General features: G+C 45.9%; 1 protein-coding gene across 2 annotated transcripts in view; it reads right to left on the reverse strand.

Annotated features, from left to right (window-relative positions):
- Positions 1–1,923: 1,923 nt before the first annotated feature.
- Positions 1,924–18,595, reverse strand: part of Ccdc149 (coiled-coil domain containing 149) — a 114,482-nt gene continuing 97,810 nt past the window's right edge. For both annotated transcript variants that reach the window (XM_008837330.3, XM_029565538.1), the window contains 2 exons: positions 15,098–15,214; positions 1,924–4,223 (listed from right to left, as the gene is read on the reverse strand). In XM_008837330.3, the coding sequence (XP_008835552.1) occupies positions 3,796–4,223; positions 15,098–15,214 (545 nt within the window). In that variant the 3' untranslated portion in view covers positions 1,924–3,795. The remainder of the gene's footprint in view (positions 4,224–15,097; positions 15,215–18,595) is intronic.

Consider the following 18,595-nt stretch of genomic DNA (forward strand, 5'->3'; position numbering starts at 1 on the left):
ACCTGCAGGAGATGATCACCTCAGCAGAGACTGCTCCAAAGAGAAGCACAGTACCCAGGCAACCACAGGACTGTACAATGAAACAAGGAAGCACTCTGATATTTTTGGTGTGCGTGCGTGTGTGTGTGTGTGTGTGTCTGTGTGTGTGTCTGTGTGTGTGCAGAAAACCAAGAGGGACAAAGACAAGTTTTCATTGTGAAGTGACAGACAGGGAGAATCATTTTAATGAAATTGAAATTGCTTAAAGGGAAGAAAAAACTTTTTCATGTCAGATAGTGAAGTGGGTGCAGGCACTCCCAAAGGGAGGAAAGTGGCAAGAATTCATTCACTCTGTGTGGTGCACCAATGACAGGGGCCCCCTTCTAGAACTTTGCATTATAATGGGGAGTCATGCAGGAAAACTAATTTGTCAACTTTGGTTGCTCTTGGGGCAGAGGCTCTAGCAGGACTTCTTGACTGGTGGGGCTCAGAGGGATGCTCTGGGAGGTGAAGGGGATGGGGCAGCCAAGGTGAGCAGGAGAGGCTTGGGAAGGGAGGGAGTCAGGGTGAGAAATGCCTGCTTCCCATCTTTCCATAGGCCATCATTCACAGTAAGACAAATACCCAGTGTGAACATCCACACCTACAGCCTCGCAGGGATGATGCAAGCAGGCGAAATTCACGGTGCAAACAAGTGCTCTTTCCACTCTGCTCCATTTATCCAGGGGGCTCTCTGTGTTCTGCCTGCCAACAAGCCAGAAAACTAACAGAAGGACAGACACACCTACAGAGGGAGCAAGAACAGGAATATCCTCCTTATACAACACAGACCATAATCAGGAGGGGAGACGAGATAGTGCTTTTTCTAACAATGGTCTCCCAACCCTTTGGCAACATAATATTCTGGATTATTAAGCAAGAACAGGAAAGATATATGGGTTCAAGTCTACTTAAATCTAATTCCTCTCCTGCAAGTCTAAGACATGATTTTGTTTTTGGTGATTCCTCTTTTAGTGTCTGCATGTCTAGAGACAACTCAGAGGGTAAATCTTGATAAACCTATACCCATCACAATAATGCCATTTCCTTGCTAGGGATTTAGATATGGGCATATGATACGGTCAGACAATAAAGTGTGACAGAAACTGTTTTTTCTCTTGAAACATATACACATCCTTCTGCCTTTGGGCATGTAATAATAGGTGATGCCTGGAGCTGTTATAGCTACTTTGTTGTCATGAATGAGTAACCAACTCCAAATGAGCAAACTGGGAGATGGACACCCAGATCCTTGGAAAATTATTTTTTTAATTATTTTAAATTTTATTATTTTTATTTTCTGTATATGAGAATATTGCCTGCATGTGTATAAGTGCACCCATGTCATGCAATGCATGTGGAGATCAGAAAAGGGTGTCAGATCCCTGGGACTGGAGCTACAGATGGTTGTTAGCCACCATGTGGGTGCTGGCAATCAAACCCAGGTCCTCTGCAAGAACAGTCAGTGCTCTTAACCACTGAACCATTTCTCCAGTCCCTTTAAATTTATTATTTTTATTTTCTGTGTATGAATGTATTGCCTGCATGGATGTAAGTACACCCAAGTCACACAATGCCCACAGAGGTTAGAGGGGACTGTCAGATTCCTCAGGAACTGGAGTTATAGATGGTTGTTAGCCACCATGTGGGTGCTGGGAATCGAACCCAGTTCCTCTGCAAGAGCAGCTAGTGCTCTTAAACCAGGCCCCAACCTTGGGAAATTCTTGAATGAACTAGTTCTGAGATGCTCCACTTCAGAAGTTCCAGTCACACAATAGACTTCATTGTCCCATTGTTTAAACTTCTGTGTGGCTTTTTGCTGGCATGCCATGACAGATGTGCGTTATATGATGGAACTGGGGAGAGAATGCCTCGTGCTTTCACAATAATTCTTAAAGACACAAGACAGGGGCAGGAACTCTCTTTAATGTTTTTGGAGTAGAAGAACCATGTTGGGTAGGCACAGCAGAGATGGGTCAGTGCCACGTATGGGAATGGGTGTTGTCATGGTTACACATGTGACAGTATCAGCTCATAACACAGGCTCCTCCCAGGCTGGCTGCACACCCTGAGTTCAAGCTATGTCTCCTATGGTTCTGCCTCCCCAAAGCACAGACCCTGAGGCTAACTGCCCTGTTGGGTTATGTTGGAGTTTACTATAAACTCTCCAGAAGGTTTCACTGTGAAGTGCACCTGCTGGTTGTGTATCCAAACAAGGGCTTCTTGGGGGTAAGAGTATTCCTTGTCTTTTCACTGAGTCATATCTGGCTGGGTTTCCCTTGGTGACTCTAGTGCTCTATACAGCAGTGCTGAACATGTGCAGCCAACTGAGGCCCCTATCCAGCAGAAGAGGTTCCTCCAGGACTGCCGGAGCAGCCGCAAGAGTGCCCTCCCCGACGGGTGGCCTTAGAGGGGGGATTCAAGGGAGCGACTGGAATACAGAGGGATAAACAGAGTACTGGGACACCTACTTCCTCAGAGACTGAGGGCAAGTCCTTGTCTCCAGGAGTTCCGGGGCACTGACAGGTTTAAGGATGAGTGGGTAACACCTGCCACCAGGGAGCTTCTGTTTCAGACAGGTGACTCCAGAAGCAATTTTGGCTCTCTGAGGTGGCATGAGCTTGGAAATCTCAGATGCCCCCTGGCGACAGCTCAAAGAAAGGGCTTGGTTCAATGGCCCTGCAAAGTTCTGAAGCCCTAGTGCTACCTAGAGAAACTCATCTTCACTCTAAGAGGAAGCCGTGGCCAGTGTTGACCACTCCCTCCTCTCCCCTTGAACATCACACTCCATCTGCTGTTGCCTTTGTAGACAAGGCTTAATGAAGTCATCTTGTCCCCTTTTCTCATGAATTCCATCTCCCGTCTTTAAAGCTCCAGTACCTGGTGGCACGGAGGCAGCATTCTTTTGATGGAGGGAATGGTTCAAGGCCTGAAGAGGTACAGGAAACTGGCCTGAGTCTCAGCAGTGAGCTTTGCCAACCCCTCAAATAGCCACAACATCCTATATTCAGCCTTGACTGGAGAAAAACAGGCAGTATTTCTAATGACATCTCAGAAACTGAAAAATCAGACCACCACTGGAAAGTCCCCTTCTCCTGGCAACCCCTTGCTTCCTATCCCTCCAGGCCAGTGAAACTTCCACACCCAGAATGGAACACTGAAACCTATAGTCAGTCAGTAAACAGCCTCTCCAACTTACAGCCCAACCTTCCAAGCCTGTTCTGGTCCCTCTCACCTGCCACTGTGAGAGGCAGGATACCAGGACCACCCATGCTGGGGGCAAGGGGCATGATGAAGCACGCATATGGCCCGGTGAACACATTATACTCTATTACATCTTTCCCTCCAGCCCAGCGATCCTCAAGACAGAAAGCTGGTGAAAACCTTCCTTTCCCAGCTCATCCTATCATTTTGATGGACAATATTAAATGCTAATAGAAAAACATCTTCTCTCTAATAAAACAAGTGCCGACAGAAAGAGGGATATGGGAAGGCAGCCATATGGCAGCCACAAGTCCCACGCCCAGCCATGTTCACAGCGGCACGTCCTCAGCAGACAGAGGTGACACGGAGATTCTCGCAGACCTGTGTTTAATAAATCAAACCAAGCTGGTACCATTGGGCGCTCCCAGCTTGTGTCAGGATCAGAGCATTTTCTCATTTGCACACATGAAGGTGTTTTAGCAGAAAGTGACTTGGATGCATGTTCTGAGGCTTCAGCCTTTCCTTGCTGTCCCCGATGCCTTCAACATGTCACCATGTCGGTCCCTGTTTCCCTCATGTTTGCACGGTACTCCGCTCGTCTCCACCCTTGGAGATCCCGCTGTCATCTTCCACTCGGGGAAGTTCAGCTTCAGAATGTGTGGATGGTAAGTGGTCTAGGAGAGCTGTGTGGCATTCCCCCTGGGAGGCCAGACCAGGTTGGGACAGGCCTGGCTCACACCTCTGTTCCCCCTTGGGACCCTCCCTTCTGAGCCCCTCCAGGTCTACAGGTGCCTGTCCCTTTGTCAGTTGATGACTCTCTCTTCTTACTACATTTACTTCCTCCTCTGAAGGTAGCTGGGGTAGAGGATGATGATGAGAGCGCTGGCTCCTGTGGCTTGGCTGTGCTGATGAGCTGACAGTAGGCCTTCCAGCATGCTCAGGCACTGTCAACACCTCAGGAACCACGCAGCTTTCGTCTGGCTCCTGCTTCTGAGCCTCCCCTGAAAACAGATAAGAGACAGACAGCATCAAACCGCTGGCGTCAGGTCAGCTCCACCTCTGTTGCCTGCCAACTCTCACCCAGCCACCTGCCCAAGGCCTCTGAGAACAACACTTCCATCACCCTCCCCTCATCAATGCAGGCCCCCGGAGCCCAGAGGGAATCCAGGGGAGCAAGGACCTTCTCGAGGGCTAAGTCACAGGTGCCCAGTGAGCCCCTGCCTCATCTCCAACACAGCTGACTATGCCCATTAAAGACTGGGTTTGAGGACAAAAGCCATGTCTTGGCAGCTGACAGAAGACCTAGGCCCTTCGGCAGAACCTGAACAGAGGTTCTGCCTGCCTTTAGGGTGGGTGCAATTTGGGATTTAATGGGGCTCCCCAACCCCATTCTCCATCAGCACCTCATTGTTTGATATTTCAGCAGTTTCAGACAAAAGGCTACGTGCAAACATCCTCGAGCTCTCTCCCTTAACATCAGATCTTGTCCCTAAGTCCCCCTATGGATCAGAAATAGCAGAGCTGCAACAGTGTGAGATGGAAGATAAGAGCCAAGGTCCCGTGCTGGCACCTCGTCTGCACATCCCTGCACATTTGCTTTGCAATCTCTACCCATCTAGCCTCTGTTTCTCAGAAAAATGAAGGGGAGTACTCTAATGTCTCTCCCAGACCTAATAAGCAATAGTGGCCTTTCATGATTAGGGAGCAATTAGTCCCATGACATGTGTATTCGGTATCAGACTGTAAGTTTCCCACAAGCCAGTGTGTTTTGTGATAAAGTGTATGGAAGAGGAACATCAAGGCTGGCTCTAGTCTGGGCATAGATCTTGTGTCAGGCCCACAGTGTCCAGGAACACTTCCTAGTACTCCCTAATTGAACCATGACAGAGCCCACTGCAGTCAGGTCTGTCGTCAGACATGTGCAGGGTTATTCTTGGGCGGAGGACCAGCAGGTGGACTGTGGAAGGTCAGGGGAGACCAAGTACATGCTCCAGCCATTTTCCCACTTTGCACCTTTTGAGGCAGCCATGCTGAGTTGAGATCAGTTTTGATACCTTTCAATCCCTCTGCGAGGTCCTGTTGCTGGGTTCCTGGTGACCTGCAGCCTCAGGTCACATGTATATATCTGCAGCTGGCTCACATGTATATATCTGCTCAGGCTCACAACATACCCCGCATACGCTTGTTGTCATTTGGCTGGCTGAAGAGATGTCTCGGACTTGGGAAACACCCCCGTGTGCTTGTGCGGCTTTTCCAGAGAGGATCAGCATGCACATGTAGAACAGTGACTGGGAAGGAGAGACCTTCCCTGAACATCACAGGCCCCTTCTAGCTGGCAGCCCAGATGAAAAACAGTCAGAGCAAGGCAGCCTGATGGAATGGGTCCATAGCTGCTGACATCTGCTGACATAAGACTCTGGGTTTCTTTGGCTTCCCAATGTGAATTCAATACCAATGGCTCTCTGGAAACATCCAGTGTTTCAGCACCAGACTGGGACTGCTGAGGTATCCTGCTTCCAGCACCGAGAATCTGGTCCTCTGCCTGTCTACTGTTGGACTTCTCAGCTACTATGGTGTAAAGTCTACCTAACAAAGCCCCCTTTATAATTTATACATGTACCTTTTCTTGGTTCTCTTCCTCTAGACAGCCATGCTTAATAGAACCCCGCAGGTCTCTGTTCATTCAGTTTCTCCAGCTGTAGCATGCTTCCTACCAGCTAATATTTACTGGCTGACCTTCTCTGCTAGGCACTGTGCTAAGCATGAGACATGTTCTATCTCATTGTCAAACTTAGGTCCATGAGAACAAGAGCCCCAACTGACTTGTTCACAGTGTCTGGCACAGTCTAAACATTCAAGACTATTTCAACTTTTCTTCTGGAGTGAAAGTATAACATGTAGAGAGAAGTGGACACAGCCTGCCATTACTGTGACAAACACCTGAGAGAGTCAACTTATAGAGAAAGATACATTCTGTGTGTGTGTGTATGTGTGTGTGTGTGTGTGTGTGTGTGTGTGTGTATGGTCATGGGGATTGAACCCAGTGTCTTATGTAAGCTAAGCAATCTCTCTACCACTGAGCTATATCTCTAGCCCTTATATTTTGGATTACAGTTTTAGGGGCTCCAGACCATAATAGGCTTCCTGTAGTTTTTCATCAAGTAGTAGGTTGTTGTGGAAGCAGAAGACAGAGCAAAACAGCTCGCCTGGGGTCCAGGAAACAAAGGAGAGAGTGAGGAGGAGGCTCTGGGCCCTCTAATCCTTTCAAGGACACACTCAACCATCTGAAGACCTCTGTCTATAAAAATATTTATTTATTTATTATTTATTTATTTTCATTTCATGTGTATGAGTGTTTTGCCTGCATGTATGTAAGTACACCATATGTGTACAATGCATGTGGAAGCCAGAAGAGAGTATCAGATACCCTGGAACTGGAGTCAGCCACAACGTGGGTGCTGGAACTGAAGTCCCATCCTCTGCAAAAGCAGTAAATGCTCTTAACCATTGAGCCATCTCTCTAGTCCCTGTATCCCAGTTTTTAATAGTTTCTCTGCTTCCATTTCCCAGTTCTGATTCATGTCTTGGATCTGTCCCTGCATTCCCCCCCACCCCCAGATCTGCAGCAACAGATCCCACATTCTCCATTCAGTCTCCTGTCTTCTCTATGGCAGGGGTTCCCACTGAACACATCCTCCTCTCCAATTGCCTACGCCTGGAGTTTGGAACAATTTGGTTTTGTTTTGTTCCTCATGTCTACTTCCAGAAACATGAAAATAAACTTTTGGTGGCTTGGAACAAGTGAGCACAAATTAGTGGCTTAAAACAACACACATCTATCTGGAGAACAGAAGTCATCAATAGATCCCACTAGGCAGAAACCAAGAGCACGGCCCTTGGGTGGGTCTGGGGGATGACCCATTCCTTGCCTGTCCCAGCTTCTGGTGGCTCCTCAGATTTTGGCAGCATCCCCCCAATGTCCATTTCCACAGCCACATCTCCCTTTATCCTCCTTCTTGTAAGATGACCACACTTAGAACCCAGATGGATAATGCATCTTTTTGCTTCAAGACCCATAAATGAGTCACATCTGCAAAGTGCTCTCATCACAGCAGATATGGTTGATGGGGTCCAGGGTATAGGACTGGAAGCCTCTAGGGAACATTATTCAGTCTCCTCCACTCATAAGTTCTCCTTTCCTTTGTTGATCTGGTATCTCCTCCTGGCCCTCTGAGTGAGCCTCGCTGGGAATCTGCCCTGTTTCTATTCCCTTTGTTCTGTTTGCTCATTGGCAATCTAACTCCTGCCCATGAAGACATCTCTCACACCTGTTCATCTAGCTTCCCATAGGAGACATAGACACCTGATTATGATGGCCAGTTGGAGCCTTCCCCTGGATAATCTGCAGCCAGGCTATGGGTCTCTATCTCGGAGCCTGTGAAGACCAAGACAAGGAGAAATGTTTCTTGTATCTGTCACGCGCCTCCTTCCGCAATGTCAGTCATGGCTTGACTACCTAAGGCCTCTGCGCTAGTCTCTCTAGCCAGTTTCCCCAGGGCTCAGGAACCTGTGACTCTCCTATCTCCCTTGAGTCAACAAACTGGTAAGAATGCAGTAAGCATGTGCAACGATGCTCGATATCCTGGACCCTGAACAGTTATGTGCTAACTGTGTATAAGGATGATGATATACAAATTTGAGAGGATTACTTATATAACTTAGAAATACTCTATATTTTAAAATATAAATCAATGTAGTTAGATGTGTTAGCTTAACTATGACAAAAAGTAGGAATGACCTGAAAAGACTGAGTTAAAATGCAGCTTAGAATTTCTGCAACAGATAGCAATTTTCTTATAACTATGATCTATTCTAATTTTAATGTAATGCATAAAAGTATTTATGGAGTTGGGCATGATGGCTCATGCCTTTAATCCAGCACTCAGGAGGCAGAGGTAGAGGCGGGCAGATCTCCATGAGATCAGGTCCAGTCTGGTCAACATAGTGAGTTGGAACTACAGGGAGACCCTGTCTCTAAAAAGGAAAAACGACAACAAAAAAAGTATTCAGGAACAGGAGTACCATGGGGTTTTGAATACATCTATTTAATTAAATAACTATGCACTTTTTGAGTGGTTAGTTACTTAGTGTTTAAACTTTTAAGAAACTGGGGCTGGAGAGATGGGTCAGCGGTTAAGAGCACTGACTGCTCTTGCAGAGGACCCAGGTTTGATTCTCAGCACCCACATGGCAGCTACGAACTGTCCTTAACTCCAGTTCCAGGGGAATCTGAAGCCCTCTTCTGACCTCCACAGCGGTGCATGACACAGGTGCACTCACACACATGTAGGCAATACACTCATACACATAAAATAAAAACAATAAAATCTAAAAAAAATTTTTTAAGAAACTAAAATGGCTATAAGATTGACAGTGTTTATTTATATACTTCAAAACAGCTAGTAGAAGATTTTGAATGTTCTTAATATCTAACAGATGGTAAGTATTTGAGGTGGCCTATATGCCAACTGCCCTGATTTGATCTTTATGCATTATATACATGTATGAAATCTCACACAGTACCCCATAAATCACATACAGACATTATGTGTCAATTTAAAATACTTTTAAGGGGTCTGGAGAGATGGCTCAGCGGTTAAGAGCATGGGCTGCTCTTGCAGAGGACCCAGGTTCAATTCCCAGCACCCATGTGGTGGCGAACAACTGTCGGGAACTCCAGTTCCAGGGGATCCAATGCCCTCTTCTGACCTAAGCAGGCATTACACAACACAGGTACACTAACACACATGCAGGCAATATACTCATACACATAAAAATAAAAAACTTTAAAAATGTCTGAACCCTGTTTAAAACAGATCTAAAGATCTCCAGAAGAAATGAAACTGCAAAAAATCAGATGTACTGTAAGGATTAAGTGATACCATCAAGGTGAACAGGGCAGAGCACACATGGAAGGAGGAGGAAGCGACTCTGTGGACAACAAACACTCTGGAGTCATTAGGGAGGAAACTGAGGGCTTTGCCTGAGCAAGATAAGCCTTTCCTGTTGTCCCCAAATCTTTTACATCTAATCTTACTGACACAAAATTGACTTTCACATTTAAAAGAAACCACTTCATGGGGCTGGAGAGATGAGTCAGCAGTTAAGAGCACTGACTGCTCTTGCAGAGGACCTGGCGTCAATTCCCAGTACCCACATGGTGGCTATCAATCATCAGTAACTCCAGTTCCAGGAGGATCTGACACCCTCTTCTGACCTCCAAGGGCACTGCACACATGAGTGCACTTACATGCTCACAGAAACACTCATACACATAAAATGAATGTAAGTAGAATCTTTTTTTTTTTTTTTTTTTTTTTAAAAAAAAAAAAAAAAAAAAAAAAAAAAAAAAAAAACTTTTTGGCAAGAAATTTAAAGCAAGCCATTTCAGCCTCCTTGGCCTTTCAGATAACCACAGATAAACCCAAGGCAGACTCTTGACCAAATCTTTTCCTACTTTCAAGTCTGTATCAATCAGGGACAACTTGTTTGACTCTTCTCCACAAGCATCTTGGAAAATGAGCCCAGTACTTGTCTTCACAGTGAAATATGAGAATTTACAAATGAAAAGAAAGCAATCTTTGAATTAAAAAATACTACCTGTTCTGGCCTGGTCAGATAGACAGCAGTGTACGCAGTGCCCAGAAGGGTTGCTTCTGCCTGCTCCTGCTCCAACCTACCCTGCCCAGTGAAGGGTCTCCCTACAGCTTTACCACTGTCATTGACTTGCAGCTGGGAGTTTGTTGGATATTCAGGGCTCCACCCCTCATCTACTGGTAGAGAATATTCCATAAGATCCCAGGTGACAGGGGTTCATATTATAGTTTGAGAAGCACTGGAACCTTGAAGTCCAAATCATACCATCTCTTCCTCCAGCTAGAAAACCTTCAAAGGCTTTAGATCCTGAGGAACAAAGCCCAAACTTATAACCTGGTGCTCATGGCCTTCTATGACCTGATACCCATTTCTCTTTCTATCTGATCTCCTAGCAACTCTTCTTGTAGGCCTCCATCCAGCCATGCCAGTCCCTCATGGTGTCACATCTCTGTCCCAGTACCTTTGCTTAGGGGGCTGATGGACAACTTTCTCTCTTCTCCACAAGTATTATCCTGGAAAATGGGCCCAGTGCTTGTCTTTCAGTGAAACATGAGAATTCGTAATGAATAAAGCAGGCCCAGGGGTGGGGGGATGTTCATTCCCTTCTATAACCCAAAGACAGTCTTTGAGCATCAGAGTGTCCCCCCTCCTCTGTGAAGCCTGTTTGAGTAAATCTGGCCACAAGTCCTACTCCTGGTAACTGACTTTCTACAAGGCAGGCTTTGGATCTCCTGGAAGCTTAGTGCTTTTAATTTTTTCCACCTCAAATTGTTACTTATAACTAACCACCTTAAATATCAAGTCCTGCCTGATTAATTTTTTAACTTTGGGAATGTTCTATAGCAGAGACTCAATAAATATCTTATTAAGTGCTTGAATATATAGACTTATACATGTATGCATGAAAAAGTGAATATATTAGCACACATCTTAAATACCATGAGTCATTTTATGAAGCAAGTCTTAAATTCATGGTATTCATCTTGGGGTATATTCAGGTAGTTACTCTAAAACTGCTTAAAATGGTACTTTATGAAAAAGAGATAGAGATTTCTAATTCCTACAAACATTTAGCTACATCTGAGGTAGCCCAGGGAAGTAATCACATAAATTTCTTACTAACAAATGAAAATTTTTATAGTGGTTGCAAAGGGGTCATGAGAAACAGTGAGTCAAAAACAAGCAAGCTCCCGGCAGAGTAGAGAAGCGTTATTCAAAAGGAGCAAATTATGGTATTTTCTATAGCTAAATATTTCATCAATGTGAGATGAATAAACTCCTTCTGGAAATTACTCTTATGAAATTACTTCTTCTAGGACACTTAATAGTATATTCTGGTGCCCCTGAAAAATTAATTAACCTTCCTCAGAACAGCCTCACCCCTAAACCATTTGTGATGTGTTTTTACTGTGGGTCAGGTGAAATCTTTGCTACTTTCATTTACATCTAAAGGAAGTTAGTCTAAATGTGCTGGGGGCCTTTGTCACTGGTATTTTGCCTTGTGCTATTTCTTTAGATATATTCCAATTGTGTTTAGATGTAGAAATGTTTTCCTCATCATCTTCCTCTTCGTTTCTCTCCTCCTCCTCCCCTTCCTCCCCTTCCCCCTTCCCCTCCCCCACTTCCTTTTTTTTAGTGGTAACCCATTAGTACCAGGGAAAAGAGTTTTTTAAAACTATTTTTTGTGTGTGTGTGGTGGTGGGGTGGGGAAGATAGTCATTGTCATCACTAGGCTACAGCATAGCCATAGGAAGGGGACAATGGGCACCTGATGGATGCTCAAAGAGGATGATGGGCAGTGGAAAGGAACAGTGAACAACCAAAGGGGATTATGGACCCTGGCTGTGGGTCTGTTGTCTGCTCCTACTTACTTGCTTTTCCTGAGAAGCTGTATTAGCAGAGCTCAGGACCAGAAAAATACAGGGCCAGGTTCTAGAAATTAGAGTGTATGGAAGAGTTTATCAATCCATTTTCCCCTTGTGCTTATCTAAAAGACACCCAAGCAGCATGCTCAAGCCATTATTAGGATACACGGAAGAGTTTCCAAAAGTGTCCCAGCTCCCGTGCCCTCACCAGAACCTCTGGTCCTGTGCTATGGGAACCAGGTCTTCTTCTCATGCTGTTGTCCTGGGACATTAACTCTTAAGCTGTGGAGAGTTGAATTTTTCTTTTAATTACAGATTCATAATACTACCATTTCCATAAAAGATTTCTGAATTAGCCAAGAGTTGGGAAATATTATTGCAAATAATAGTAATTATTCTGGGCTGTTGTCAAAAACAGAATTAATATCATTAATACTTATTAGTCACAATACACACATCAATAAGGATAAGGCAAATGCATCATGACACAGAGTGGAGAGAAAAATATTGTTGTTTTCTCTAAAAGATGAAAAGGAAACTTGTGTAGTAGAAAAGATTGCTAGCCCCCTGAAGATGTGTCCCCCACTCTTGGGCCCAGAGGGGACATTTGTCATCCTTTGTTGGCTGGTTTGGATGGGCTTTGTCCTCCTGCATGTGGCAGCTTTCCTTTGGAATTAATCAGGCCACAGCAGTGATGAGGCCACTGGGACACTGACAGCCTCTCAGTGAATGTGTCCTTGTTCCACCCAGCGCTGGCTCAGGATGGGCAGGAACAATGGGCACTGATGACGGGACTCTGGAAGCTATCATTTCAAATCAATCCCTCACTCATGCTGCCCTTCTGAAAATTAAGCCAGCTTAAATTCATTTCAATGCAGTGGTCCCAGGCCACCCAGAGGTTCAGCAAGCCCAGAGCAGACAGAGACTTTGGAGTGTCACAAAGACATTAATTGTCAGCATGGGATGACTCCCAGCCATGACACAGGGTCCCAGTGTCACCAGGACAGCAAATATCTGTGCTGTGGGCTGCAAATACCTAATCTTGTTTTCCTGACCAGTGTAGACCTATCAGGGTGAGGGGCTCTACCCAGGAATTCCTGCATAGGTACCTGGGAATGTTTCTGTTGACATCCCAGAAATGTCCTGGCTTCTACCCTTATCACCACAGGCTCTGTGATGAGCTATATGAACAAATACAGAATGATGGGTGAACCTGGCTGGCCCCAGCTCGGGAGGGTAGAACCGCCTGTCTACCCAGATGAGCTATTCAGCTATGTGAGTGCTGTAAGTTGTGAGGTGGCTGGTTTCACAGTATAGCCTAACTGAGGCAGCTGGTCAGTCCATCTGGATAGAAGGTTGGGCCATCATCTGGGTAGAAGGGTAAGCTGGACCATGCTTTAGAGCTGTGATTTTTATTTTATTTTGTGTATGAGTGTTTTGCCTGAATGAATGTAAGTGTACCTGTGTGCCCATGGAAGTCAGAAGGTGTTGGATCCCCTAGAACTGGAGTTACAGATGATTGTTAGCTACCATGTGGGTTCTGGGAATTGAACCCAGGTCCTCAGCAAGATCAGCCAGTGCTCTTAACTGCTGAGCCATTTCTCCAGTCCCAGAGATGAGATTTTTAAGTGATAGCCACTTGGGATCTTTGAGCAAGGCATAAATGGGACATGAAGTATCACTGTGGTCTGACCCTGTAAAGGAGCAAGGACAGGTTAGAAGGTGGAAAGGCCAGAAGTGGACCTGCCAGTGATGTAGTGAAGGCCTGAACTGAGCCATAGGTGGGGGGACTGAGGCCCAAGAATGCAGAAAGACTTTTGCTACAGACCAGATGTGGATGGAGAAGAGATGCTGATGGGGTCGATGACTACAAGATTTCAAGCCTAAGTAACTGAAAAGGAGGCAACAGGGAGGAAGAAGGACGAGGTGGTGATGTCATACCAGGAAGTCCACAGAATGTTTGCTGGGAAATTTCAGGTTCTGAGAAATAGAAGATTGTAGATAGACAGAAACTGTTTGTGGGGAGTGAGAATGTCTTTATGGAGTTCATGACCAAAGATCTAACTCTAAGCAAGAGAATATGGAGAAGAAACATAGATGTTCAAGAAAAGAACCTTTGACAGTCACAGGCTGGGACTGCTAGTTATCTATTAGTGTTTCAGAGTTTCCTTCAAAACCCAAGGCTCTGGGAACAGTTGGGATGGGTCTGACTAAAAAGGTCTCCCATGGACTCATCAAAATGTTGACTGGGATTATAGTTATTTGATGGTTTGACTGGGGCTGGAGAAACTGCTTCCAAGATGGTGCCCTCTCATGGCTGGCAACTAGAGGCCTTAGCTCCACACCATCAGCTTGTGGGGCTGAATGAACAACCTCAGGACCTAGTGGCCAACTTCTTTCAGAGTGAATGTTCAGAGAGAGACAGACAGAGGGGGTATTCTTCTATGGTCTTCTATCTCCAAGCCTCAGACATATATCTGCATACTCTAGCAATTGTAGTGCAGGTGAGGACCACACAATGGTATGAATACCAAGGGTAAGGCTCAGCCAGAGCATCTTAGAAACTGACTACTATCTTGAGGGTGAAGAAAGAAGACAAGCAACACTTCAAATAGGGGGCTGGAGAGATGGCTCAGTGGTTAAGAGCAATGGACCCCGGTTCAGTTTTCAGGAACCACATGGCAGTTAATAAGCATCTGTAACTCCAGTTCCAGGGGGATTCAACACTCTCTTCTGACCCCTGTGGGCATTGCATGCATGTGGTACTCTTACATACATTAGGCAAAACAGTCATATACATAAAAACAAACAAAATCAGCGAACAATGTAAAGGAGAGTTTTGTTGGGGAAACAAGACTGCCACATGGGAAGACATCTGGTACTTACATCTGTTACATCATCAATTCTCTTAAATGGGTCTCCTTCCAACACCTGCTTCCAGGACCATGTGCCCGGCAGAGACTTTCTCTCCATTCTACTGGCTTCCAGACCATTTACCGTGTGCAGGCAATGTACCAAGATTTCTCTACCATGTCACCATTTTATAGGAGAGGACACTGTGGCTGAGTCACACCCAAGTTGTCCCTGCTACTATGATTTGGGGGCTGGAATACGAACTTCACTTTCCCCACGTCTGTGTTTTCACTCTTAAGCTCTATACCCAAAGGGCAGGGGGGCTGTGTTTTTCTGTTGGGACTTCTCAACAAGAAGAAATTAAGTAAGCAACAAGAAGAGGTATGGGGGCTGCTCCATGGGTGCCATGGTAGCTGTGAGGAGAGGGGATGCTGGCCCCAACAGTGTGCTCTGTAGACAGCATAGGCCAGGTGGGGACAGTAAACCCAAGATGCACTTACCATCCCTGGCATTCTCCTGGTTCTCGGTGGGCTGCTCCTCAAACTTCAACAGTGGGGACCTTGACCTCTGTATGGTGGGAAGAGCTGGGTCACTGAACAGTATGGTGTCCTTGCCCCCTGTGAGGAAAATGGGAAAGTGGGCGTGTCATGTCATCAGTTGAGCTGAGTAACATTTACACCCTATAAAAGTTTTAATTGTCAACTTCACACAGTGTAGAATCACCTGGGGAAAGAGTCTTAATGAAGGATTATCGACATCTGGTTGGCCTGTAGTCTGTCTGTTGGGTATCAACTTGATTACATTACTTGAGGTAGGAGAGCAAACTTACTGTGGGTGGCACCATTTCCTAGGCAGGGGATCCTAGACTGTATCAACAGAGAAGGCAAGCTGAGTACAGCATGTGCACATTCATTCTCTCTCTACTCTTGACTGGGAATGTGACTAGTTGCTTCCAGTTCTTCAAGTTCTTGCCACCTTGCCAACAATGATGGATTGTATCTTGGAATGTGAGCTGAGTAAACCCTTCCTTCCCTGAGTCGTTTTTGTCAGAGTATTTTGTCATAGCAACAGAAATAGGAAATTAAGACACTCTTATACAATAAGCTGGCTGTTAGGTTAGGAAGTTCCTTCAGGTGTGGGCAGTTCAGGGGTCATAGCCACTAGGTCTTCCTCTAGTATGAGGATGGAGCAGGGCAGTGTAGGTGATGGAAGACCTTGACTCATCCCTCAGGGCTGCTCAGGAATAGCTGTCCACAAGTATCACCAGTAAAGGGAAGCCTCTACAGCTGTGGGGAACCAAGAGGCGGGTTGGGACAGCAGTCACAGCAGTAGAGGACTTTTAGGGACCCTATATTGACAGTGTCATCTGCTGGCAGGCTCACATCAAGGATGTCACTTTACCTCTCTGAGCTTCATATTTCTCATCATGGGTAGTTATGAAGATGAAATGATCATGAAATGGCCTTGGGTGTTTAGTGAGCATGCAGTAAATCATGAAATCACCATCACCAGCACTGACTCCCACACACCTGATAGCAATCCTAATTCCATCTGGTCACTTCCATTGTGTAACTGTCACACGGCAGGTGGTATCAAGTCCTCCATATTATCCCAGCTGAATTCCCACTTGGAACATACAGCTAGCTTCATTGCTGCTGCACATTACTGTTATTTGTTTGGGATGAACAAAAGGGCCAGGGGAAATGTACCACACTCCACTGCAGTCACCAGGCAGGTTACACTGGTGAGCAACAGGAAAGAGTGGCTTTGAACATGGGCATAATAAGCAGACGCATGGGGACCAAATATGTGGACATACAGTGATGCCATCCACAGGGTCAGGAGAGCCCACCAGCAGGGTACAATACCAAGGTTTGTCTGGCAAGGCTTTACGATTCTCTAGTGGAAGCCACTGTACCCAAAACAAAAGCTCTAGACCATGAGTCCAGCTTGGGTTTCAGTGTGGATTAGAAAAAGGCCTTCTCTAAATCAGGGTGATGTCCCCACTAAAGGTCTCTGGACCCAGATCAGAGGCTCTAGAATTCCATGATTTTACTTCATTTCCCATTTAGCAGAGTCCAGAAGGACACTTGGGCAAAGACAGCAGTCTCTTCCTTTAGAAACCCCGGTGAACCTAAACACAGTCCATTGCTGTGCTCCCTGAGTTCCTTTTGCTTTTTATAAGACTGTCTCATTAACTTGATTTCTAAAACTGTGTTAGAGAGTTCCTCATATAATAGGGGCTTACTAAATGCCTTATAAGTTCTGAGTCACTGGCTAAGGTACATTGGGGGTCCTGGCATCTGGTATGACCAGGGCTTGCTGCTACTTCAGGCAAAAGGCAAGTCACCAGCCACTGGTTCAAGGCTTGTGGCTTTTCTGTTCCCTGAGTGTCAGGCCAGCAGAAGAGAACCTGCTTGGAGCTGATCCTGAAGTTCTGCAAGGCACTTCCACTCTCTTAGGTGGAATAAGAGACCTTTGGGGCTACTGTCTGGAGGGGTTGGCCAAAGAGAACTGAGGGTTTATGGCTCAGGGTGCTTTGGAAACTCCCAGAATGACATCTCTAGTCATCTCTCTTGTAGGGTACAAAGACACAATCTGGAAACACCTTCATGGATTCATGGTGACTGGCTGTGGGAATCATGAGGGGCAACAGGTGCCTCAAGATAGATTTCTTTCCTTTCTCTTCATCACAACAGTACAGTTTATCTATACAGGTCAAGGTCAGGATGGCATTTCATGACCCATCTGCCAGGTATATTGGCAGCTCACCAGCCTTCTGGGAAAGCTCTGTCCCTTCTGCATCCCTCTGGCCTGGGGGTCAAAGAATCAGAAGCAGGGTCAGAGTGGGAACCCGCTAAGTGACTGCTAAGTGACTAAGGCAGCCAGGGCTTCTTCCCACCGGAAATCTTGAGTGTGGAATATCTCCTTGATCCCACCAACTCTAGGACATGCTCCATCCCATGATGACTTTTCACAAAAGCAACAAGAGACCTCTGCAAAAATCCAGGCACTGAGTACATAGAGAAGGCAAACAGAAGCCAGGCTTCGTCCACACCAGTCATGCAGGGTGGGAAAAAAAATCTCTTCCCTAGAAAGAGTGTCCCCATCTTAGCAGAATGCCAGGATCTGGTCACTCTTTCTGTGTTTGAATAATTCAAATGCTTTCCCGGAAGGCTCTTAGTTCTGTGTGTCCAGAGCCATCTCTACCGGCTGAACTAAGATGGACAGTCTGCTCACCTATGCTTTCATGGGAGCTCTTGGGCTTAGAGGACAGGGTGTGGTACAAAGGAGGTCCACACTCTGGGATCAAGGGACCACCAGTGCAGAAGGCCAGTACAGCTGGTGTTATAGGTGTTATAAGCTCTGCTTACTCCTTATGGTACCAAAGCCCTCATCTCTGTCTCTAAAACTGTACTTTCAACCCTGTGGCTGATGCCTAGAGTAAAGGCAGAATAAAAATGAAAAATTCAAAAGAGCCTGGCCTGTAAGCTTTTGGGGATTCTCCTGTCTATACCTCTCATCTTGCCATAGGAGCACTGGGATTAGAGATGTGCACCAGCATGCTTAGACTTATATGGGTTCTGGGGATTCAAATGCAGGTTCTTACACATGTGCAGCAAGCACTTTACCCACCGAGCCATCTCCCTAGCCCTTGGTGTTTCACTGTAGAGTATGAATACATCTGAGACAAGACTCCTCAGAGCCACCTATGGAGATGGGGTGAAACAAAAAGAAGCAGGCCAGTAGGTGTGGGAAGAGGGATTCGTCCTTGCTGAGGCCTGTGACCTGCAGGACCCAACCTCCGGCTTCCTTGCAGTAGTCCCCTAGCTTTTCACTAGGGGAAAGGTCAGACAGCTTGGAATAGGTTGAGCGATCTACATGGCTTCTCTCTAGGGCCTGCAACATTTGTCCAATGTGTCTACCTCCCAGCAAGATCATAAATTGGCCCCAAATCTAACAAATACCATCAAGATCTCTATGATGGGGTGGAAATT

This window comes from Nannospalax galili, unplaced genomic scaffold (genome assembly GCF_000622305.1).
Source record: "Nannospalax galili isolate Female #2095 unplaced genomic scaffold, S.galili_v1.0 scaffold777, whole genome shotgun sequence".
Taxonomy (NCBI): domain Eukaryota; kingdom Metazoa; phylum Chordata; class Mammalia; order Rodentia; family Spalacidae; genus Nannospalax; species Nannospalax galili.